Below are 25,287 nucleotides of genomic sequence, written 5' to 3'. Positions count from 1 at the left end.
AGTTTACACAGTAATACAATTTAACTTTACATCAAAATGTCCTGACATCAAAAGGACTCCTGATGCATCACTGTTACATTCGCATTTTATATCAGATTTCTATTTTTTTCTGAAAAGTGGCTAACCTTTCTTTTTTAGAACTAGCTCTATTTTGAAAGTACACTTAATAAAAATGCACAGCTCAAACTTTTATGATCTCAATGACACAGGCTTTAAAAGTAAGTCAAAGAATGAAGTCCCAGTTCTAACCTATCAGAGCAAGGGATAAAAGATAATTTCAAAGTAGTGGCAGTTTTTATTTGCTCTTGTAACATTCAATTCATACTTGGAAAATCATATTAAAAGTAACTTGCATAGGCTTCAACATGATCCTACTGTTTTGAGTTAAAACACTAAGACAAACTCACACTACCTTTTTTCAGAACCAAATTCTGGATTTCCAAGTTAACCCAGGACTTCCTATCTTGCCATAGAGTCTACATTTTGTGTGAAGTGAATTTGTGTCTACTAATGCTGTTTACAAATAATACAATTTAATCCATTAGTGTCAGGCCACTAATGAAGACTGGCAAGGAAAATCTAGTATGGTCTCCACTACCAGTTATGTAAGAAATTTAAGTCTCACGGGCTGTAGATTTAATTCCATACACACTTATACCGTGCAATTGCTTGTAGATTCTGTTTAATTATTCTTTATGAATAGAATAAATCAAACTTCAAGCAGGTGACTAAGCTGAATACCACCACTCCAAACCATCACCTGTTTATTAACCTTTGGCCACTAATGTCAAAATGTTTCCATCCTCTTTCCAGACTCAAACAACAGACAAATTATTTTTGATAAACTCTAGTATTTATTAAATTATAAATTCTGTAATCAAAAAGAAAAATGCAGATCAAGAGGAACCTCAAACTACAAGGACTAGACAGCAAAGCCTATGGGAAACGCCATGAAGTATGTTACAAGATTCTGAAACATAAGTTATTAACTGTTTTCTTTACATTTCCATTTCAGTAACTTTACTATTTAATAGTTGTTATTCATCTATTTTAAAATTCCAAATTCACATCTATTTTCATATTAATTAAGCTTCCTGTTCATACTGATACCAGACATCTCATAGGTGCCAAATTTTAGTCATGGTTTTACGTCAATCCATGCAGGAAAATAAGACACAATGCAAGAATAAGATGAGGACTGTTAATGCACAGATAATACACACACACTGGCCAAAAGAACTGAAGAAATTTTAAAAACCTATAAAACAGACCTCAAAAAAACTGGGTTATTACTAAACAACTCTCAACTATTAACGCCCGAGTTCCTTATATTAAATAAATTCCTCAACAGAGACATGTTAAACATTTTTATTACAGGTCTGTCCTCCCCATACCCCTTCCCACCCCAACTCCCAAAATGCACTACTAGGGATGAGTATAATGTTATGTGGGCATAAATTTACAGATAACCATTTTAACCTTGAAGAGTTTTTTATTTAAACTTCAGTTACTGTGCACTGTCCATCAGGCCTTCTAGATCTGACACCAGCACTCACTGTTCCACCCCCTGCTACTGACAGATCAGTTCCTGATCGATCAGATACTGTGTGGTTTGCATTAGGAACCAAAAGTCTCTGTTGGGTCAAGGAGTGTTGTGCAACAAGCGCAGATACATCCTCACTATCACTACTGGCATCTGATTCAGTTTCTTCAATGGAGGTATCTGGTGCTGGTACCCTGCCTGAAGATGGTGATTCATGATCTTCTTCTCCTTCCCCCCTATGACTCCTTTCAGCTATGCTGTCTCCACTGAGTTGTAAATGAGCAAAAGAGTCTTCCAGAGAAGTGCTTGCATCAGGGGATGGTGTTGCAGGGCTTGTTAACTGACCATCTACTGATGTTAGGGGCCTTACAGAAGACACTAGAGGCTGAACAGAAGCTCCACTCTGTGCTGATAGACTGTCCGCTCCATCTGCAGAGCTCTCTCTCGCTAGGTTTACAGTATTAGCGTCACAGTCCAGCCTAAGTCCGGCTACTCCCTTCTTTGGTATATCTATTATATCCCGCTTAATCTTCCTGCGACGTCCATGTTCATTTCTCCTGTATTGAACCATATTTTCAAGATCAGCAACATACAGAAACCCGGCAATTAACATTTCAGTGCTCTTTTTACCTTTGGAAAAAGCATCTTCCAACTCTCTACTAGTGCGCTCATCATACTGCCACCACCCATTTCTTCCTTCATAATACCATGCATATTCACCATTTCCTCTACTCGCTGCCTTGAGTTCTTCTGGTGACAATAAGGTTGGCTTGTCAAGGAAATCTTCGGGAATTTCTTGTCGACAGAGGGCACATCGCTTTCCAAGCCATGAAGCTCCCTTTACGCACAGATAGCAGAAAACATGCTTACAAGGGAGACTGACTGGGTGGACACATGTTTGCAGACAAATGGCACATTCAGGGACAGTTAGAGAAGGTGCAGTATTAGAACAGGACTCATTCGCTTTCCTGTTCGTAGGAAGCATGTTTATTGAGTGATCAATTTCACCACAGCCAGCCATCCTAAGAAAATGAAAGAAAATACATGTGATATTAAAACTGTGTTTCAACTAATACTGTAATTCAACAATTCAGAAAAACACTTATTAAACACCTACTGTATATGTGTACTACATACCAGACAATGAGGAACAAAATAAAAGAAAAAAATCTAACTTGTGTAGAAAAAAACTTTTTGATTTTGTTAGGTCATTAATTTTTACACTGGCGTGGGGGGGGGGGGGGGGACAAAGAGGCACACAAGTAAATGTTAAGCCAAAAATAAATACAACCAAAGTATAGATTTTAAATAAATATACCATTTCTATTCAGTCACAGAACTTATAGATATAAGTAAATGCAAAGATTTAAAAATGTAAATTCCATTCTAGACTGACTTTTCCAATCAGTGTAGAAAGCACAGAGAAAGTGGCTAAAAGTAATTTAGATTACAATTACAGATGGTGACAATTTTGTAGCCCTTTACAATATTACTAAGTGGTAGCTTTGCAAATGCTGCCATATATTAACATACTTTGGTACCTGACAAGTAGACCATATGAAATTAAGATTAAAACTGAAATCCTAGAACTTCTCTACTCCTGCTGTATATTTAAAAACACTGGTAAACCAGTCATTTCATTTCCCCTCCATGAAGCACTCTTCTTGTGATGGCCTTTCCTTGTTGCCTTTTTCTAAACCATATGCTCTTGCTTACTCGTTCAAGATGATCTCATCTACACCCATGGCTTCAACAGTTACTTATAAACAAATGACTCAGTAATTGGTATCACCAGCCCAGGTCTCCTTTCAGCCCTAGATCTAGATTTCTAATTGTCTATTTTAGAATTCTTCCTGGATGTTTTGAAGGCAAAAAACCCCTGAACACATGATCTGTTCCTTGCTTATTTACTCCCTAAAAGCTCCCCACTCCTGATGACACCATTATTCATCTGCTTTTTTAAGCCAGAAATTCATCATTCAAACTGCCCTTCGCAGGTCTTCTCATCCAAAACATCAGCAGGTCTTATCAATTTTATCCTAAGCATCTCCTGAATCCATCTACTATACATTTCTACCCTTCCCTCACCACCCAGTAAACACTGTTTATGAAATTACTGAATATGCCTTGTAATTGGTCCAGCCTTACCTCTTTTGCTTAAAAAGCTGATTTCAGGATAAAGACCAGGATCTATGTGCAATGGTCCCCACCCCACCACCAGCCTCATATATTAAACTTCTCCTTGATCAAGCTTCTAGCCACAATGGCTACTCCCTCCAATAAAAGGTTTTTTTCTCTGTATGAACATTTCTTCACTTCCTGCCTCCCATATCCCCCATGGACCAACTACTACTCATCTTATAGCCCTCTTGAGAAACCCTCCATGACTAGGTCAAATCACCCTATTTCTTTTTAACTGCTTACTAGCATGTATTTCTCATTCCTAGCGCTTATCAGAATTGCAATGTTACGTTTATGTGTGTGACTATTTTGTTAATGTCAGTCTTCCCCATAAGCAGGTGGGCTTTTTAAGGGTAGGAAACAGGTCACTGTTGGCTCGTCTCTGTATTCTCATACAAGACCAGGCAGATAGAGAACACTCAAATATTAGCTAAGGAAATGAATAGGTTTTTCAAAGAAGAATATAATACACCATATTATAAAACATGTTTTTGGGTTTTATTTTACTTTAAATAACATTAAGTTAAACCATCTGATTGATAAACTTTTTTTTAAAGCATTTACTTGTGTATACCTTGGGAATGTATAAAAATTGTTAGTACACTTAAAGATCAGCCCTGAAGCAGCATACTGAAAACTATAATGAAAAATTGCAGATGGCCAAGGGAGAAAGGATAACTTGAATTAAGGCAACTGTTATACAATGAAACCAACCTAGATAAGAACTCTAAAAACCTGAGTCTCCCTCTCCCTTATTTTGTACTCTTCAGCACTCAGTTAAACCCACAGTCTAAATTTCCTTACCTACAAATCAGTTTATAAAAATTAGGTGAGAATAGCTAAAAAAAAAACTCCAAAAAGACCCACAAAACACTCTACTAAGTGTTCACTAAAGCTTCATTCACTAAAGCTCCACAAATGTTAAAGCCAAGAGAAAACGACTTGAATATTGTTGTCCTAAAGCAGGAGAGGGGGGAAAAAAGGGACAACATTTTTCAAACTGGATGTATAGGGCTTAAATACTGACGTAAAATTTGTTAATTTCTGCCTTATTCAGATGAGCATTTATTTAAAAACTATTATAGTCCATTTATAATGCTGAGTATTTGATGGATCTAAAGAAACACACCTACTTTGTTAAATAAAAAACATTAATGCAAGCAAGCAATAATCACAATATGGCCTAATTCTTGCAGTAAAGTGTTAGATACTTATTAAAAGTAATAATGAGAGGCAGATGAGAAGATGGACATAGGCCAGAAAGTTTGGAGTGCAGAGCAGTGGAAAAGATTAAAGGCAGAGACATGTGCACAACACTGAGTCAAATAAGCAACTGAAGAGTAAAATGAAGCTGTAAAAGTAATCAGAAGCCAAACATGAAAATCTTTTTGTGCCCTGCTAAGGAAACATCTGATTTTATTTTATCCCATGGTACTAGGAAACCATAGACATTTCAAAGAGGAGAGAAAATGATAGAGGGAGTAGACCAGTGGTTAGTAAACAGAAATAGAGGTAAAAGATCTCACAGTGATTGGCAACCATTAATTAACTGCTGCTTAAAATGAGTGACAATCTCTACCATTTGATTCTGTGTTTTAAACAAGGAATATTTCAAATTTTATCACCATATGGATCTATGCTTTTTTCCAAAATCAAGCATTCAAAAAAGGGCACAGTGGTTACAAGAGTAGTCAGTAAAAATGTTTATGCTCATCAAAACTTCAAAAACAATGCTCCTAGACTTTCATCACATCCTATCTGTCCAACAATCCATTCTCTTATTGCTTTTCTGTGTCCTTGGTTCCTCAATAGGCAAGGTTCAAAATGACAGCAAGTTGTTGAAAAGACCTTACTTAAATAGAAAAGGAAGCAACACATAAGCTCAATAGAAAGAAATGATCACTATGAAATATCTGATTTCCAAACTTTGTTTCAACTTTTAATTACATTTCCAATCAACTCCTTTACCAGAAACTCTAGTTACATAAAGTGCAACTTTTTCCCAACCTATGGTAAGTTCTACCAAATATGAACTCTTCATATGTGTTAGGCACTTATAGAAGCTTCAAAGTATTTTGAGATAAACTCTCACCTTCAAAGACCTTGTAACTTAACAATCTAAACTGTAAGTGAAAGCTCCTGCTTCTCAACTGGTCAGTTAATGCTCCTCACCTATTTCCCCTAAAAAGAACTGACTGTGCATACCACATCTTGTTAGGCTCTCCACAACTCATATGTGTTTCTTAAATACAAAATATCTTAGTACTTCCCAAAGTAGTGAGACACAGAGTACCACATATTTCAATTACATTTGTTGTTTTTTTTTTTTTTTTTTTTAATATATGAAATTTACTGTCAAATTGGTTTCCATACAACACCCAGTGCTCATCCCAAAAGGTGCCCTCCTCAATACCCATCACCCACCCTGCCCTCCCTCCCACCCCCCATCAACCCTCAGTTTGTTCTCAGTTTTTAACAGTCTCTAATGCTTTGGCTCTCTCCCACTCTAACCTCTTTTTTTTTTTTTTTTTTCCTTCCCCTCCCCCATGGGTTTCTGTTATGTTTCTCAGGATCCACATAAGAGTGAAACCATATGGTATCTGTCTTTCTCTGTATGGCTTATTTCACTTAGCATCACACTCTCCAGTTCCATCCATGTTGCTACAAAAGGCCATATTTCATTTTTTCTCATTGCCACGTAGTATTCCATTGTGTATATAAACCACAATTTCTTTATCCATTCATCAGTTGATGGACATTTAGGCTCTTTCCATAATTTGGCTATTGTTGAGAGTGCCGCTATAAACATTGGGGTACAGGTGCCCCTATGCATCAGTACTCCTGTATCCCTTGGATAAATTCCTAGCAGTGCTATTGCTGGGTCATAGGGTAGGTCTATTTTTAATTTTCTGAGGAACCTCCACACTGCTTTCCAGAGTGGCTGCACCAATTTGCATTCCCACCAACAGTGCAAGAGGGTTCCTGTTTCTCCACATCCTCTCCAGCATCTATAGTCTCCTGATTTCTTCATTTTGGCCACTCTGACTGGCGTGAGGTGGTATCTGAGTGTGGTTTTGATTTGTATTTCCCTGATAAGGAGCGACGTTGAACATCTTTTCATGTGCCTGTTGGCCATCCAGATGTCTTCTTTAGAGAAGTGTCTATTCATGTTTTCTGCCCATTTCTTCACTGGGTTATTTGTTTTTCGGGTGTGGAGTTTGATGAGCTCTTTATAGATTTTGGATACTAGCCCTTTGTCCGATGTGTCATTTGCAAATATCTTTTCCCATTCCGTTGGTTGCCTTTTAGTTTTGTTGGTTGTTTCCTTTGCTGTGCAGAAGCTTTTTATCTTCATAAGGTCCCAGTAATTCACTTTTGCTTTTAATTCCCTTGCCTTTGGGGATGTGCCGAGTAAGAGATTGCTACGGCTGAGGTCAGAGAGGTCTTTTCCTGCTTTCTCCTCTAAGGTTTTGATGGTTTCCTGTCTCACATTCAGGTCCTTTATCCATTTTGAGTTTATTTTTGTGAATGGTGTGAGAAAGTGGTCTAGTTTCAACCTTCTGCATGTTGCTGTCCAGTTCTCCCAGCACCATTTGTTAAAGAGACTGTCTTTTTTCCATTGGATGTTCTTTCCTGCTTTGTCAAAGATGAGTTGGCCATACGTTTGTGGGTCTAGTTCTGGGGTTTCTATTCTATTCCATTGGTCTATGTGTCTGTTTTTATGCCAATACCATGCTGTCTTGATGATGACAGCTTTGTAGTAGAGGCTAAAGTCTGGGATTGTGATGCCTCCTGCTTTGGTCTTCTTCTTCAAAATTACTTTGGCTATTCGGGGCCTTTTGTGGTTCCATATGAATTTTAGGATTGCTTGTTCTAGTTTCGAGAAGAATGCTGGTGCAATTTTGATTGGGATTGCATTGAATGTGTAGATAGCTTTGGGTAGTATTGACATTTTGACAATATTTATTCTTCCAATCCATGAGCAGGGAATGTCTTTCCATTTCTTTATATCTTCTTCAATTACCTGCATAAGCTTTCTATAGTTTTCCGCATACAGATCTTTTACATCTTTGGTTAGATTTATTCCTAGGTATTTTATGCTTCTTGGTGCAATTGTGAATGGGATCAGTTTCTTCATTTGTCTTTCTGTTGCTTCATTGTTAGTGTATAAGAATGCAACTGATTTCTGCACGTTGATTTTGTATCCTGCAACTTTGCTGAATTCATGTATCAGTTCTAGCAGACTTTTGGTGGAGTCTATCGGATTTTCCATGTATAATATCATGTCATCTGCAAAAAGCGAAAGCTTGACTTCATCTTTGCCAATTTTGATGCCTTTGATTTCCTTTTGTTGTCTGATTGCTGATGCTAGAACTTCCAGCACTATATTAAACAGCAGCGGTGACAGTGGGCATCCCTGTCGTGTTCCTGATCTCAGGGAAAAAGCTCTCAGTTTTTCCCCGTTGAGGATGATGTTAGCTGTGGGCTTTTCATAAATGGCCTTTATGATCTTTAAGTATGTTCCTTCTATCCCGACTTTCTCAAGGGTTTTTATTAAGAAAGGGTGCTGGATTTTGTCAAAGGCCTTTTCTGCATCGATTGACAGGATCATATGGTTCTTCTCTTTTTTTTTGTTAATGTGATGTATCACGTTGATCGATTTGCGAATGTTGAACCAGCCCTGCATCCCAGGAATGAATCCCACTTGATCATGGTGAATAATTCTTTTTATATGCTGTTGAATTCGATTTGCTAGTATCTTATTAAGAATTTTTGCATCCATATTCATCAGGGATATTGGCCTGTAGTTCTCTTTTTTTACTGGGTCTCTGTCTGGTTTACGAATCAAAGTAATACTGGCTTCATAGAATGAGTCTGGAAGTTTTCCTTCCCTTTCTATTTCTTGGAATAGCTTGAGAAGGATAGGTATTATCTCTGCTTTAAATGTCTGGTAGAACTCCCCTGGGAAGCCATCTGGTCCTGGACTCTTATTTGTTGGGAGATTTTTGATAACCGATTCAATTTCTTCGCTGGTTATGGGTCTGTTCAAGCTTTCTATTTCCTCCTGATTGAGTTTTGGAAGAGTGTGGGTGTTTAGAAATTTGTCCATTTCTTCCAGGTTGTCCAATTTGCTGGCATATAATTTTTCATAGTATTCCCTGATAATTGTTTGTATCTCTGAGGGATTGGTTGTAATCATTCCATTTTCATTCATGATTTTATCTATTTGGGTCATCTCCCTTTTCTTTTTGAGAAGCCTGGCTAGAGGTTTGTCAATTTTGTTTATTTTTTCAAAAAACCAACTCTTGGTTTCGTTGATCTGCTCTACAGTTTTTTTAGATTCTATATTGTTTATTTCTGCTCTGATCTTTATTATTTCTCTTCTTCTGCTGGGTTTAGGCTGCCTTTGCTGTTCTGCTTCTATTTCCTTTAGGTGTGCTGTTAGATTTTGTATTTGGGATTTTTCTTGTTTCTTGAGATAGGCCTGGATTGCAATGTATTTTCCTCTCAGGACTGCCTTCGCTGCATCCCAGAGCGTTTGGATTGTTGTATTTTCATTTTCGTTTGTTTCCATATATGTTTTAATTTCTTCTCTAATTGCCTGGTTGACCCACTCATTCGTTAGTAGGGTGTTCTTTAACCTCCATGCTTTTGGAGGTTTTCCAGACTTTTTCCTGTGGTTGATTTCAAGCTTCATAGCATTGTGGTCTGAAAGTATGCATGGTATAATTTCAATTCTTGTAAACTTATGAAGGGCTGTTTTGTGACCCAGTATATGATCTATCTTGGAGAATGTTCCATGTGCACTCGAGAAGAAAGTATATTCTGTTGCTTTGGGATGCAGAGTTCTAAATATATCTGTCAAGTCCATCTGATCCAATGTATCATTCAGGGCCCTTGTTTCTTTATTGACTGTGTGTCTAGATGATCTATCCATTTCTGTAAGTGGGGTGTTAAAGTCCCCTGCAATGACCACATTCTTATCAATAAGGTTGCTTATGTTTATGAGTAATTGTTTTATATATCTGGGGGCTCGGGTATTTGGCGCATAGACATTTATAATAGTTAGTATTTCAATTACATTTGGCAAAAGAATGAGAATACTTTTATCTGCTCCAGGCAACCTTACACTTTGGTAAGAGTCTGTGTACATTACTTTCAATTCTGCCAAATATAACCTGCACCTAATGTACCTATAAGAGGTTTTTAAAAAATCATACTCACGCTATGCTTCTGAATCTTCAGCTTTCTCCTTAGTAAAACGGGGATAATTCATGTTCAATTCAAAATTATTGTAAAGTGAATACATTAAATGAAAGCATAAAACTGTATTTGAAAACGTCTTTTAATTCATCAGGTCCTACTGCTACACTTAACTTTTTGGTAACAAAAAGAATTAAAATTAGCTACAGAATGGAAGGACAAATAATATGTATCTTCTTACATCCCTTTCAATTTAGGTTAAAGAAATTAGTTGTCAGTGAAATTCTTTTTTTAAATTTTTAAATGTTTATTTGAGACAGAGAGAGAGGGGGGAGGGGGAGAGAGGGAGAGAGAGAGAGTGTATGAGTGATGGAGGGGCGGAGAGAGAGGGAGACACAGAATCCAAAGCAGGATCCAGGCTCTCAGCTGTCAGCACAGAGCCCGATATGGGGCTCGAACTCAGGAACTGTGAGATCGTGAACTGAGCCAAAGTCAGACACTTAACTGACTGAGCCACCCAGGCGCCCTAGTTGTCAATGAAATTCTTGATTTTTTTTTTTTTTATATTTCCATATTTATTTAAAGCCTCATTAAGAAAAAGAAAACAGGGGTGTCTGGGTGGCTCAGTCAGTTGAGCGTCTGACTCTTGATTTTGGCTCAGGTTATGAACTCATGGTTCATGGGAGCAAGTCCAGTGTCAGGCTTGGGTTCTGTAAGATTCTCTCTCCTTCTGCTCATCTCCTGCTCATGCACACACAGGCTTTCTCTCAAAACAAACAAAAACAAAAACAAAACAAAAAACCCCCCAAAACCAACAAAAAAGAAAGTCATCCATCCATTTTGATTCTATTCATAAGACAAAATGGAGAAATGGGCTAATACTCATCACTACTTAGGAAAAAAAAAAAGTATATATTCTTGAAGACATGAAAATGAATGAACACCCAAATTAAACTTGTAGGGAGAGCAGACAGAAAGGCCAACCACAGAACCTTGGAGTATTTCAGTATTTACAAGTGAGGCAAAAGAGCCTGCAAAAGATGTTAAGAAATGTCAGAGAGAGATGGAGAATAAAGAGACCACCACCACCACAAAAGCCACAAGGGAGACATTTGCCTAAAACAAGGGTCAACCAAGGAGAGGACTTAAAAAAAGTTAACTATTAAACTCATGGCATATTTCTACTTTTATAGTGAAATGTATGGTGCAAAAGTTGTGAGCACCATACACAATTAGCTATTTTGATTTCCCAGAGACTATCAAGCCTCCTATCAATAATTTTTTACTCAGTCAAAACAACTTTATTTCCCCTATTCCCAAAGACTGTAGACAACCTTCTCCAATCTCTTAAGAAATGTCCCAGATTCCTTTATCATTAAGAAATTAGGTAAGAGTGAATCCTTACAGTTTATCTTTATCTTCACTCTACCTTGTCATCATTCCTCTTGGCTCAGGTTGGGGTATAGTTAGTTGTTTTCAAAGTTGACTCCTCAACTTCTGTTAATACCATCCCAATTCCCTCAAGATTTTGGTTAATATTCTCTATCCTTAAATTTCAAAATCAACTACCATGCTTTTAGTCTAATGGTCTCTTTTGGTCTCAATGTATTTGATTCCATTGCACTGAACGATAATGACCAGCAACTATTTTTCTAAAACTTTATACTATTCATTTCCTTGATGGTACTCTCTCCCAATTCTCCTTTCTGTTTCATTGTTTTCTATCTTTTCCAGCTGCCCTTAAGCACCAGTATTCTTCACAAAGGTTCTATGGGTGGCCCCATTTCCCCATTGCATTCTATGTCTAGACAATCTACTTAAGATTTCAAAATTATAGATATACCACCATGATTCTCAAAATCTAATACCCAGAACCATTCCAACTATATTTCCAATCTGTATTCAAAAAATCTACCTCAATATTCTCCAAGGACCTGATATCAAACATGACTAAAACCAAAGTTATCTGTTCACCTAAACCTGCGTCCTTGTCCTTTGTTTTCGATCTTGGACAAAACTTAGATCCATCCTCAATGCTCCCTTATTCCTTGGCCACTTCACTTCTCCATGACAGAAACTTATTTAGAATGTGTCCCCTTCAAATGCAAACTGGTGCACCTACTCTGGGGAACAGTATGGAGGTTTCTCAAAAAACTAAAAATAGAACTGCCCTACAATCCAGCAATTGTACTAGGTGTTTACACAAAGTATACAAAAATACAGATTTGAAGGAATACATGCACCACAGTGCTTACAGCAGCATTATCAACCATAGCCAAACCACTGAAAGCCCAAATGTCCATCAACTGATGAAAAGATAAAGATGTGGTGTACATATACATACAATGGAGTATTACCCAGCCATCAAAAAGAATGACATCTTGCCATTTTCAATGACATGGTTGGAGCTAGAATGTATTATGCTAAGTGACGTAAGTCAATCGGAGAAAGACGTACCATATGATTTCACTCCTGTGTGGAATTTAAGTAAACAAAACAGATGAACATATGGAAAAGTGGGGGAAGAGAAGAGACGGATACAAACCACAAGAGACTCAATGATAGAGAACAAACTGAGGGAGGCAGGTGGAGATGGACTAGGTGGGTGATGGGTATTAAGGAGGGCCCTTGTGGTGATGAGCACTGGGCGCTGTATGTAAGGGATGCATCTATTCCTGAAAACAGCATTGCACTGTATATTAAAAAAAAAAAAAAAAGTGTCCCCTTCATTCCCAAAGCCTATAACCCTAATTCTGGCCTCTTGGACACACGCTTGTACAAAATATTAACCTTTCAAGAGGTCTCTCAGACTTCAATCCTTTCTCCTTATCTTTTCTCAGTTCAACCATGTCAAATTAGTCTTCTTTCCAATCTTCAATAGTTTTCTACTGCCTACATAATCGAATCCAAATTCCTAAGCACTGGCTTTCAAATACATTGACACAATCTTTAGAGTAAAACAGACTTAGTTAAAATCCTGGCTCCGTCATTTCTTCTCACTACACTAACCTAGAAGAGCATATCTCAAACTCTTCCTTGAAAGTAAGAATTAGCTGGTGAGTTTGTACAGATTTGAGTTAAAGCCTAAAAATCTGTGTGTTTAACAAGTGCTCCAGGAGATAATTCTCAGAGAAATTTGGAAAATGCCAAGCCATGGCAAATGACTTCATCTCTCTAATTCTACGTCTTCACCAGTAAATGAGCTACTACCATTTTTCATAATGATTAAATCTAATAATCCAAGTAAAATACCCAATAAGCGCCTAGCAAAATAGTAGGGACTAAATAAACATTCACTCCCTTTACTAACTTTGAAGTCTCTTTCTCCCCACCCTACCCCACTCTGCCACACAGGATTGCTTCCTGACTCTCCTAAGATGCCCTGATATTTGGGCAACTGTGCTCCTCCCTCATTCCCTTGGCTTGAAAAATACTTCCTAATTTTCTCAGCTTGTTAAAATTCTATTTATTCTTTAAGACCAAGCCAAAAGTTCTTTTGCTTACCCTGAGCCCTTCAGGTGGACTAAATCCTCTAAGTTCCAAAAGCATTTTGTTGTTACCTCAATATGGCATTTTTCTCACTGTTTAATTAATAATTATAAATTATAATTAATAATTATAAAATTATGTCTCACTTATTAGACCATAGTCTAGTTCCTTGATGGCCAGCACCTACAATATTTGACCTACAAGATTAAAAAATATTATATGTATATAGACAGATAACATATAAACAGAATTAAATAAAAAATATAAAAAGATATAAAAGACAAGCAAACATTTCTAATAAATCTTTATAAATGAACAATGTCTTGCAATATTAGTACGTGATGCCTAATGTCACACGATCACAACTGAGCCAATAGTTCTCTCTCACTGCAGGATTGTGGGTGATCATCTCCCATGCTTGGTCCCAGGCTGTGGTGTTTGGCAGAAGTAAGTGATTTTTCAGAACATTAGAAGGTGCCCACAACTAGCACTAGTGTATTTTTTGTCACTTCAAAGCATCTATGGACAGTCCTTTTGCTTTTCCATATAAGAGTAAGCTTAGGAATGCTTTGCCTCATTCTAGGTCAGGCTGCCTGCAGATATAGACCCTTTCCTCTGTTGCCTTATTGCCAGTTACATTAAACACAGTATATGACAAGAGTGTATTAATACTGTACTGTAAAAAAGATTCCACTGAGCCAATAGATAGCAGTGATTCCTTCCATCAGTGACAGTGAAAGTCATCCTACACAATAACCCTCCTCTCTCTTGTCTCTCTCACACCAGACATGGGAGTTTTCAAAGGTAAGTGCAGGTTAATTTATTTTTCTTTATATTTTGTATTTTATTATTTTGTATTATATTACGGTATTGTGATCATTTTTATATGAATATTTTTGGCTTGTGGAACCAATCATCTTGAGTTTCCATTATTTCTTATGGGGAAAGTCGCTTTGATATACAAGTGCTTTGGATTACAAACACGTTTCCAGAACAAATTATGCTCGCAAACCAAGGTTTTATACTGTACTATGTAAAGAAGAAGTAGAACCTAAAAGACCTGGAGATCTTTCCAAATTTTTTAGCATGCTATAAGCAAATTCTCTTGTTTTCAGTTTCATTCACTTTTACAGAAATTTTTCCTGATGAGATTTCTGGATATCTACATTAGCAATAATTTAATGAGAAAAAAATTGTTACCTCAATAAAATATCTAAAAGTCAATACAAAATGCTCTTTTTTTTTATAATTAGAACTAAATATGACATATACTTGGCTTAGTGCATTTTATTAGTCCATTTAATTTACTGCATCCTTGGGAAAAACCACGATGCCACACTTACATTTCTACTACAGATCCCACAGTTGTCTGTCACAAAAATAAAAGACCATCTTCACCAGCAGTCAAACAGTTTGCAGTATTTTCTCTTCCACTGTGGGTTCATTCTGTGCTGCAAAAGAAATTATTTCATCAACTTCTATAAAGATTAAGATCAATAAAATTAGTCACTTACATATGATCCTTTCATTTAACAAAATTCAGTGGCAAATCTTATCTTAAAAATGAAAAAATTTCAAGACAAGGATGCCTTTTACCACTGCTATTCAACACAGCATTGGAAGTGCTAGACAGAGCAATTAAGACCAGAAAAAGATATGCAAGGCAAACAAATTGGTAAGGAAGAAGTAAAATTATTTCTATTTGCAGAGATAGTAAAACTATTTCTATTTCCTATATAGAAAATTCCAAAGAATCCTCAAGAAAACTACTAGAGTTAATAAAAAATTTAGCAAAGCTGCAGGTTACAACTTCAATATACAAGTCAGCTGTGTTTCTGTATCTAGCAGTCAACAATCCAAAAAGGAAATCAAAAAAGCATTTTACAGAATGCTCAAGACTTCCATTTATAAGCATCTAAAAGAATAAAATGCCTAGGCATCAACTTAACCAAGGAGGGGAAAGATTTGTACACTGAAAACTACAAAACTGCAGAAAGAAATTAAAGGAGAGCTAAATAAATGGAAAGACAACTATAACAGATTGGAAGATTGAAGATGACAATACTGCCCAAACTGATCTATAGATTCAACATAGTTCTTTTTTTTTTTAATTTTTAAAAAATATTTAGTTTTGGGGGGTGGGGAACGTGTGTGCAAGCAAGCAGGGGAGATGCAGAGAGGGAGACACAGAATCGAAAGCAAGCTCCAGGCTCTTCTGAGCTGTTAGCACAGAGCCCGACGTGGGGCTTGAACTCACAGACTGTGAGATCATGACCTGAGCCAAAGTTGGACACTTAACTGACTGAGCCACCCAGGTGCCCAGAGATTCAACATAATTCTTATGGCAATTCGAACAGCCTTTTTTGCAGAAATGGAAAAGCCAATCCTCAAATTTATATGAAATTGTGAGAGGCCTAAAATAATCCAAAACAATCTTAAAAAAGAACAAAGTTGGAGAACTCACACATGCCAATTTCAAAACTTATTACAAAGCTAACAGTAACAAAGTCCATGTGGTATTGGCATAAGAACAAGGCAAATATGCCAATAGAAGAGACAGTCCAGAACAAACTCATACTTCTATGGCTAATTGATTTAAAAAAAAAATTTTTTTAATGTTTATTTTTGAGAGAGACGGAGACAGAGAGATAAGAATGTGAACAGGGGAGGTGCAGAGAGAGGGAGACACAGAATCTGAAGCAGGCTCCAGGCTCTGAGCTGTCAGCACAGAGCCTGATGTGGGGCTCAAACTCAGACTGTGAGATCATGACCTGAGCTGAAGTCAGACCCTTAACTGACTGAACCACCCAGGCACACCTATGCCTAACTGATTTTTAAAGAGGTGCCAAGTCCATTCAAGGGGGAAAGAACGGTCTCTTTAACAAATACTAGGACAAGTGATTTACCACATGCAAAAGAAGGAAGTTGGACCCCTACTTCACACCATATACACAAACTGACTCAAAATGGACCAACAATCTAAATATACGAGGTGAAACCATACAACCCTTAGAAGAAAATAGAGTGATATATATCTATGACCTGGGGTTTGATAATGGATTCCTAGATATGAATGACACCAAAAGCATGAGCAATAAAAAAAACAGATACATAAATGAAAGATAAATTGTGGACTTCATCAAAATTAAAACTTTGGGGCATACAAGGACATTGTCAAGCAAGTTAAAATTCAACCTACAGAATGGGAGAGAATCTTTACAAATCATATACTGATAAGGGTTTAATATCCATAATATATAAAAAAAATGCCTACAACTCAACAAAGAAAAAAATATTTTTAATGGACAAAAGACTTGAACAGACATTTCATCAAAGAAGATATCGAAATGGCCAATAAATACATGAAAAGATGCTCAGCATTATTAGTTATTAGGGAAATGTAAATCAAAACCACAAGTATTGCCACTTCACATGCATTAGGATGGCTACAAATTTAAAAAAAAGGAAATAATAAACATTGGTGAGAATATGAAGAAACTGGAACCCTTGTACACTGTTGATGGGAATGGGAAATAGTGGAGCCACTATGAAGTTTGCTGGTTCCTCAAAAAAGTTTTGCCATATAACAGAATTACCATATAATTCAGCAATTCCACTCCCAGGTATATACCCCAAATAATTGAAAACAGGGACTGAAACACATACTTGTACACCAACGTTCACTGCAGAATTATTCACAAAAGTCAAAAGCTGGACACAACCCAAGTGCCCAACAACAGAAGAATGGATAAACAAAATGTGGTACAAATACAATGGAATATTATTCAACTACAGAAAGAAATGAAGTTCTCATACATACTATAATATGGATAAGCCTTGAAAATATTATGTTAAGTGAAATAAGCCAGACACAAAAGGACAAATGCTGTGATTCCACTAACATGAAATATTGAAATTAGACACAAAAAGTAGAGAAGTTACCAGGGGCTACAAATGGGAGAGTTATTGCTTAATAGATACAGAATTTGTTTGAAATGATGACAAAGTTGTGGAAATATACAGTGGTCATGTTGTACAACTGTAAATGTAATTAATGGCACTGACTTGTACACTTAAAAGTGTACTGACTTGTATACGTTATTTATATTTTACCACAATAAAAAAATTTTTAAAGGGAGACAAGTTCTATATGGACAAAAAAGTCCATATGGAATTTATTCCATAGCCAATGCCTTTTTCCAAGGAAGTCATGTGTGAAAAGACTAGGCCATCACATTAACCAGGACCTCCTGCTGCTTCTACGTATATCCAACTTTACAAACATTAAGCCAAACTTATGCAGGGAATCCAGAAGAAACAAACAAAACATCATCTCAGCTATTAATCCTCTTTCTTCTCATTTATTAAGTGCTCATTCCACTTCACAATACCCAGTGCAGGAGGCATATCATACTACACAGAACTCAGAATCAAGTATACATGATGACGAAAGAGTTAGGCCAAACCTCACAATAAAGAATTGAATTCTTTCAGTTCCATGTGCCTTTCATAGTACAGAGGAGTTTAAGTATTTGAAGACAAATATTTTTAATACATAGCCTTTAAATACAAGCCAGCTTGTCCCACCAAATGTTTAACAGAACAAACAATAATCTTTTCAGAACCAGAGGATTTTCAACTGTTAAAAAAGAGTTCCTAAATTACCTGACTTTTTGTTTTACAGACTTTGGAAACTGAGTCTTTACATTAAATGGACTCCATTGTCCTGATCACCACTCCTACCCCCCAACCCTTTCACTTTACTTTCTAGGTGCCTACAACTTTCATGGTACCACAGGAGACTCCGTGTCTCTCTTGCAGGCTACTAAAAACAGAAACTGCCCATTTGCCCACACAGGACAGGAAGAAACATTCTAACATTCTAACATCATCACTCTTAATGAAAACATTATCTCTTTGAAGTCTCTACCACTGACTATACAATCCCCTAACAGCAGTTCTCCTTAACCTTTAAGGCACTGACTTAATTTTCACCGTTCATCATCCTCTTTGCCAGTAGACATGGAAGGGTTTAAGCCCAAGAATCCCATGTCAAGTGACAGTGATGCAGGTAGTGCCTCGAATACAGGTAGAACAGTGAGAAACACTGTTCTGTTTTCAAATCCTAAAATCTTACATTCAATGAACTTCACCTCCTTGTCCCTCCAGCAACGAAGTATGATGTGTAACATTTGGAACTGGATGCCACCTAAACTGCTGCCTCTCTAAAATCTTAATCTCACTCTTGGATCACAAACTCACGTGTTCCCAGCTAACTTATGCTCTCATTCCCACACCTGTTCTTTAATTTCACAAGGACCTCCAGTTTCTTGCCAGCCTCTTTTTCTTTATCCAGCTGCCAGTCTCAATTCCTTTCCTGCCCATTCTGGAGCTCCACCGTTTTAACTTATTAACAGAATCCTTGGCTCTCTCACATCTCTCATCTGCACATTCTCTACAAACCCCTTTTCTGAATGAATCTTAAAGTGACATCTCAGCTTCCATGCTTTAACCAACAAATGCTGATGGGAGGAAAAAAACCCAGAAAATTCTTTTCCTCATCCTCTATCCAACTAACTGCACCAAATTCTGTCAACTTCTATCCCAAACACCTTTGGAATCCTCTACTCTCTTGCCATTGCTAATGCCCTGGTTTAGACATATATCATCTCTTACTTGAACGACTGTTCAGCCTGATTATTTTGCTTCAGTAAAACCCCTCAAATGTATTCACTAAGCCTCTGAATGATATACTAAAAAGGCAAAATGGGCCTCCCATACACAAAACCCTATACTAGCTCTCCAGCCTATACCATAAAGGCAAAGCTCCTAAGAACAGCATTCAAAGGCTTTAATGACCTGAAACCTCAATCTCTCTCTAGTCTTCTCTCTCACCACCACTCTCACAGATTAATAATATAGTTACACCAAATTATTCGCACTTCTCTAAACCTCCCTTTGTAGTTGTGTACTTCCTCCTCTGCTATAATCTATCTCTTTTATAGCTTATGAATGCTACTACCATTTTTTCTGACTACGTCCCCAAAATGGTTCCCTCCACGATATTTTGTACATTCTTCTATTACCAAACTTATCATATATACACTGAAATTATTTGTTTGCTTTCGACTGTTCTATTAAACCATGAGCCCCCTAATGATAAAGACTGTTTTCTATCTCTGAATGGCTAGTAATCTGCCAATCAGTTTTTGTTGACTTGAAGTGATTATTTCTTGGATGAAGGAAAAACTTCCTAAAATAACCACTGAGAGAAATAAAATACTGAAAAACTAAATTAATTCACGTAACACAACATTTCAATTCTGTGAACAAGGCATCCAGCCACAAAAAATATAAAGATACCCAAGTTCTAATCATTTCTTTCAAGAACTTAAAACATAACACAGGGAAGTTACATTTACAAATTTAAGATTAGAATCATCTTTATATCTTTTGCCAAGCACACCGTTTACCTAGGCTTTGTTCACTGTCAATGAATCTCCAGAATGCAGATAAAAACCCAAGAATAAAACCGGTTTAAGTAAATCTTGCAAGCTACAGTGACTTTTCCAATTCCTATATCCCATGGATAATTTTCCAGGTGGACTCTAAATGGATAATAATGCTTGGGAGAAGGAAAATAAACTAAAATCTATGTAGTATTCTAGATCCTAGTTATGCAAACTGTGTTCCCAACCAACTATACTAGCATTTACCTGGGAGTCCCTTAAAATGAAAAATCTGGAGCCCCATTCCATACCTACAGAATCAGATCTCCAGGTGGCTCATATGCATACTAAAGTTCATGAAGCTCTAGATATCCTCAAAACAACTGTGAGACAGGACTATACACATTTTATACATGAGGAAACCCAAGCCCATAAGGATTAATCCCAAACCACAAAGCTATCAATACTGGGGAGCTGCAATTCATTCCCAAGGGTACCTTTAAAAAAATCTTTTCTTCAGTGTACTATATCTCAGAGAAAAGGTCTAGAATAGCATTAGATAATGCTGTTAGATAACAATATGATGCAAGCCACATTTGTGTGATTACAAATTTTCTATTAGCTACATTAAGGACAGAAAAAGGAAACAGATAAAATTCATTTAAATAATATCTTTTATTTAACTCAATATATTTAAAACATTACCATTTCCACATGTATTCAATATAAAGAAGTTATCCATGTTTTTTACATTGTTATGTGTGTATATTTTCTTTGTAATTTGGTGCATATTTTAAAATTCTAGCACAACTCAAACTAACCATGTATCTAGTGCTCAACAGCTCCATGGGGCTAGTGGGTACCATAACTAGGCAATGCCGATTTAGAATGTTTTGCATATTAACAATTTTTAAAAATACAAAACTGGCAATTTACTATCAGAATCGTTGAATAAAGAAAATAACTCCATATTAGTTTACCCACACCTCTGCTGGTACAGATAAAAAAGAAAATTGCATAGTTTGTTGTAATCAAAATTTACTGTTTCAGTGACAATAATTCTGCCAAACTGATCCATCCACTATAACCTCAGAATTATAATGCCAAATGGGCACAACGTAGGGCATAGCATGTAATATTCAGAATAGTCATGTGTAGTAGTCCTCAGAAAACTTCTACATTTGAAACCAAAGACTTTTTTTAAATGAGGGGCGGGGGAGGATTTTACTTTCAGTTAAACATGTAAGATTGAATAGTGTAATTCTAACTATACGCCAGAATTAATTTGGCAAACATAAATAATTCAAACATACATAAATCTCACTGCAATGAATGATTTGTAAATTATATGCCAAACTCAATATAATTTATGAATTACTACAGTAAAATTTACCACAGTATTCTAATATGCAAATACCAATTAGTTAATGGGTTAAGGTTCTTTCTCTAGGTGAAAATTTATACAGAAAAGAATTATTAGGAAGGAAACATAAAGAAAGAAAAGATTTGAAACTATGTTACATATTCCCATCTCTTAACAATTCTGGAAAAAAAAGGTGACACACTAAATTTAAAAATATGTAAGAATTTAGGATTGTCAGTGAATTTAAATTATTTACCCACTCAACCAGCTAGTAAATAAGTATAACTGAAAATGAAGTAATACCATACTATTTATAATTTGTGACCACTCAACAAATTCACACTCCTTATTTGCATATGCAGTTATCTTCTCTGAAAATATTTTAGGATTACAATTCCATTTTCTCAAGTCAGTCACAAAGTCAAAAGAACACATTTTTTTCCCCACATAATAGATTCAAATAAATGACTGTCTTTTTAAATAACTAATCAAAGAAAAAGATAAGCACATTAACTGTATTTGGTATTTTAACCAAAGATTTGAAGACTTCCTGTATTTTTCCAATTACTAAGAGCTAATGTTTAATAAAATATTTTTACTCCTTTTTATGCAAAATACACAAGACAGGAAATGTTCTATATAAAAACTAACAGTGACAGAAAAAAATACTTCAAACCTCCCAACTTTTGGTATACAAATTTAAAAAAAGCAAGGAAAAGCAAAAACCAGTAAAGAAGGAATAGTGTGGAAATTTAGCAGCTACATCTTCATATTTAAGAGTCTCAAATTGAGAGAGCTAACTAAATGCCCTAATGTTTCCATTTTTAGCTTTCCCTCTCATCGGCCTGCTAAAACTGAGCTTACAGAAAGCACAGGTCATACTGGGAAACAAAAGTCTTCAGTCAAAACTCATTTCAACCAAATGGGGGCTAATACTTGACTCTACACTATTTTAAAGAATCATTTCCCTTATTGTTAAGCACTTCCCTTAAAACATCTCTGTATGGCAACCTATGACCTTCACAATCTTCACAGTCAAGCATTCAATTTTTATATTCCTCCCCAACCAAATGTGAGCTTTGCATTTTAACTTAAACAAAACATGAAATATGAATGTGAACAAATATGTTCGTTTAATCTTATCAAACAGAAGCTTCATAGCCTGCAGCCATTTTGTAAATGAGAAAGGCACTGTTGCTAATTATACGTGTGACCTTGGTCAAGTCATAACTCCATTGTTTTAGTTATTTCTCCCTAATCTTTTTTTTTTTTTTTGTAATTCTAAATAATTAACAGGCATTTAATGGGTTTTATTTTAATTAATCCAAAAGGTAATAAGCCACACTCAATAGTCCATAAATAAGCACAGGTGGCTGCAGTAGAATGTTAATATAATGGTTTTCATACCCACAAAGATTATTCCTAATCCAGCCTGTTGTTTCACACATGCAGGTTCCTTAGACACAACCAGGTACCAAGCAGGGGGAATGGAAAGAAGGGTCAGCACCCTCTGTTACTGACACTGGAAAAAAAAAATTCAAATATCCACCTGACAGTGTGTCAAGGCATTTCATGCTAGTCAAGTGCTAATACATAAAATATTATTCTCTAAATACATTAGTATTTGCAAACAAACAAACAAACAAACATGGAATACAACCTTTTTCTTTTATACTCAGTCAAAAAATAATTTCTGGATCCTTTAAAAAAAATCTTTCCTATTCTTCTGACCACTCAAATTGGTGGAAACTGAAACAAAATACCTTACCAGTTAATACTTGTCTCCTAAAAGAAAAAAACGCCATTTCCTTTTTCTTCCTTCTAATAATGACCAGCTATTTGGAAAGATAGTTTCCTTGGTTATTATAATCTACCAAGTTTTTAACAACCAGTAAATAACAAAAACCTTCAAATGTTTACTATTATTTTCATTTTGCCCACAACTAATATTGGCCCATTTGAAACATAAATTCTAAATCAAAGAGCAGGCTTAACAAAATGCTCCAGTTTAAGATACACAAGGCAAAAACAAACACATCCAAAATCTATTTCTAGTATGGCTTTCACTTTCCTGGTTTTCTCTTTAAAAAGAGAATTACTTGACCTGTTTTCATGTGTTTTTAGAAACTCGGACACTCAAGAAAATATTTGCTGGTCATGAAAACAGCAAAGCCAACATTACAAGTCCTGTTATTTCTGCGAGTCATTTTCTTCAGGTGTCCTATATTCCACGTCTTTTTAAGAGTCTAAATATAGATTCATTTGCTCAAAAGACAAAAAATCCTAACTCCTCCAATTTCTGTAATTATACACTGCTTTCAATGCCAATGTTATACTTTCACATCCTATTTAAAAAGTACACACACTGGAGGGGAAGGAGTGTGGCGATGCACCTGAAATGTCAAGCTACAAAGACAACGCTTTTTCTATCATTTCTTGGCTTTCTTCTTCCGTCAATTCCACCCTGTTCCAATATTACAAAAATATTATTTAAACAACATGTAAGTACTTTCGAAACTTGAAGAGTGTCACTAAAATGGCACGCAGGGAAGGGAAAAAAAACATATACGAAATGGTTAACAAGAGAAAGCGCTAGTTGCCAAAATGTATGTAAACTGAAAACAATTTTGCAACCTTCTCTAGACGCCTACGGCAAATAAAATAGCGACAACAATGGAAGACCCCTACTCTTAGACGGGTTGGGGGATAGAGAACTCGCACCCACCAACCAGAACAAAGCCAACAGCCTCCGCTTTTAAGATGCTCTGAGGTTTTCTGTTGCTGTTGTTGTTGTTGTTGTTTTGGCTTCACGGGTATCAAGAGATCTCTTCATTGTTCTGATGCTTTAATAACCATCAAAACAACGAAAACTATGCAGCGCTGGGTTTAACCAAGGCAAGGTGGAGGGAATGCTCTTCCTATTAGGCAAGACCCAAACACTGAGCAGGAGGAGGAGAGAGAGAAGAGAAGGAAGCCGCAAAACACACTCCGGAAAAAGACAAAATGCAGGGACTCTACGCCCTGGCTGCGATCTGACCCAGGGCCAGGGTAGAGGCCTCCACACGGGAAACAGGGAGCAGGAAACCCTTCAAACCATCGCCGCCCCTAAATCTTGAGGCCAAAAAGTCCCCCCGTAGAGGCCTGACACCACCGCCAAGGGGAGAGAAGAGAAACCTGGCTGCCACCAAAGGCGGAGAAGAGGTCCCCGGCGGAAGAGGCTGCGCAGTAATGGCCGCTGCTCCGCCTCTCGCACCCGGACCGTGACCAGCTCTGGGCCGTCGCCCTGGGCAGGCGCTGCGACGGCCGCGGACTACGCAGCGCCCGTCACAGTCTTCTTGCCTGTGACAGCAGCCAAGGTGGGGGCGGCGGGAAAGGCTGAACTGCTCCATCCCGCCTGGGTGCAGAGACCCGCGGCCGCGCTGGCCCAAGGGCGTCCACCTACGTACCGGCCCCTGACCCCGCCGCCGCCGCCCCTCTCAGGCCCGGAGCGAAGGGCCGACCCGGACAGCGTCGCGGCTGGAGGTGACGCCGCAAGCCTTTATGCCTTTCCTCGGGTTAGGATCCCGGAATGGCTGACTTTCACCCTTCCCCGCCAGGACTTCACCCCGACTCCCACCTCTCTAGCCACAACCGCGGCCGTCTCGCAGTCTTTTCTCTTCGGCCTCGGAGCCCGCAGCGGCCGGGAACGCGCGCGGCTGTCACGTGACCTCCCGTCGCGTCGCGGGGGCGGGGCCGCGCGGGGCGGAAGTAGCGCCTTGCACCGGGGAGCCTGTGCCAACCCCCTCTGCGTCCTGTTCCCCACGACCCAACCGTGGAGCGAGCTGTTAGATACCTGCTTTTTCTTGCCTTTGGAGACCTGTAGTTTCACTGCCCTGGCCGTTCTAACTGCTTTGTATTGTACTTTACTTGTAATTAGGTGCTGAAGATTGAAAGAATGCAGGCCCACGAGAGAGTTTGGCGCCGAGGAAGTAAGACGCATGTAGGACCAGCAGGTGGTGCTTTTCTGAAACCCCGCTGCGAGATCAGCAGAAGCGGTTGAGCGCCTAGCTGGATTTGGG

At 37.5% G+C, this 25,287-nt stretch overlaps 1 protein-coding gene across 6 annotated transcripts; it reads right to left on the bottom strand.

The window, feature by feature from the left end:
* Positions 1-831: 831 nt before the first annotated feature.
* On the bottom strand, positions 832-24,959 carry RNF146 (ring finger protein 146). Of its 6 annotated transcripts, none has more exons than XM_060616600.2 (3): positions 24,846-24,959; positions 14,761-14,868; positions 832-2,565 (listed from the first exon to the last, which is right to left on the bottom strand). In XM_060616600.2, coding segments are annotated over exons 2-3 (1,071 nt in total). In that variant the 5' UTR covers positions 14,763-14,868; positions 24,846-24,959; the 3' UTR covers positions 832-1,496. The 6 variants fall into 6 exon arrangements, with proteins under 6 accessions (XP_060472583.1, XP_060472585.1, XP_060472584.1 ...); XM_060616602.2 differs by having other exon boundaries at positions 14,761-14,863; positions 24,846-24,942; XM_060616601.2 differs by lacking the exon at positions 24,846-24,959 and adding an exon at positions 24,676-24,839.
* Positions 24,960-25,287: the final 328 nt, after the last annotated feature.

Source organism: Panthera onca, chromosome B2 (assembly GCF_046562875.1).
Source record: "Panthera onca isolate mPanOnc1 chromosome B2, mPanOnc1 haplotype 2, whole genome shotgun sequence".
NCBI classification, from domain to species: Eukaryota; Metazoa; Chordata; class Mammalia; order Carnivora; family Felidae; genus Panthera; species Panthera onca.
Note: the sequence above shows the minus strand (reverse complement) of the source record. Positions and strands in the feature narration are given on the sequence as shown.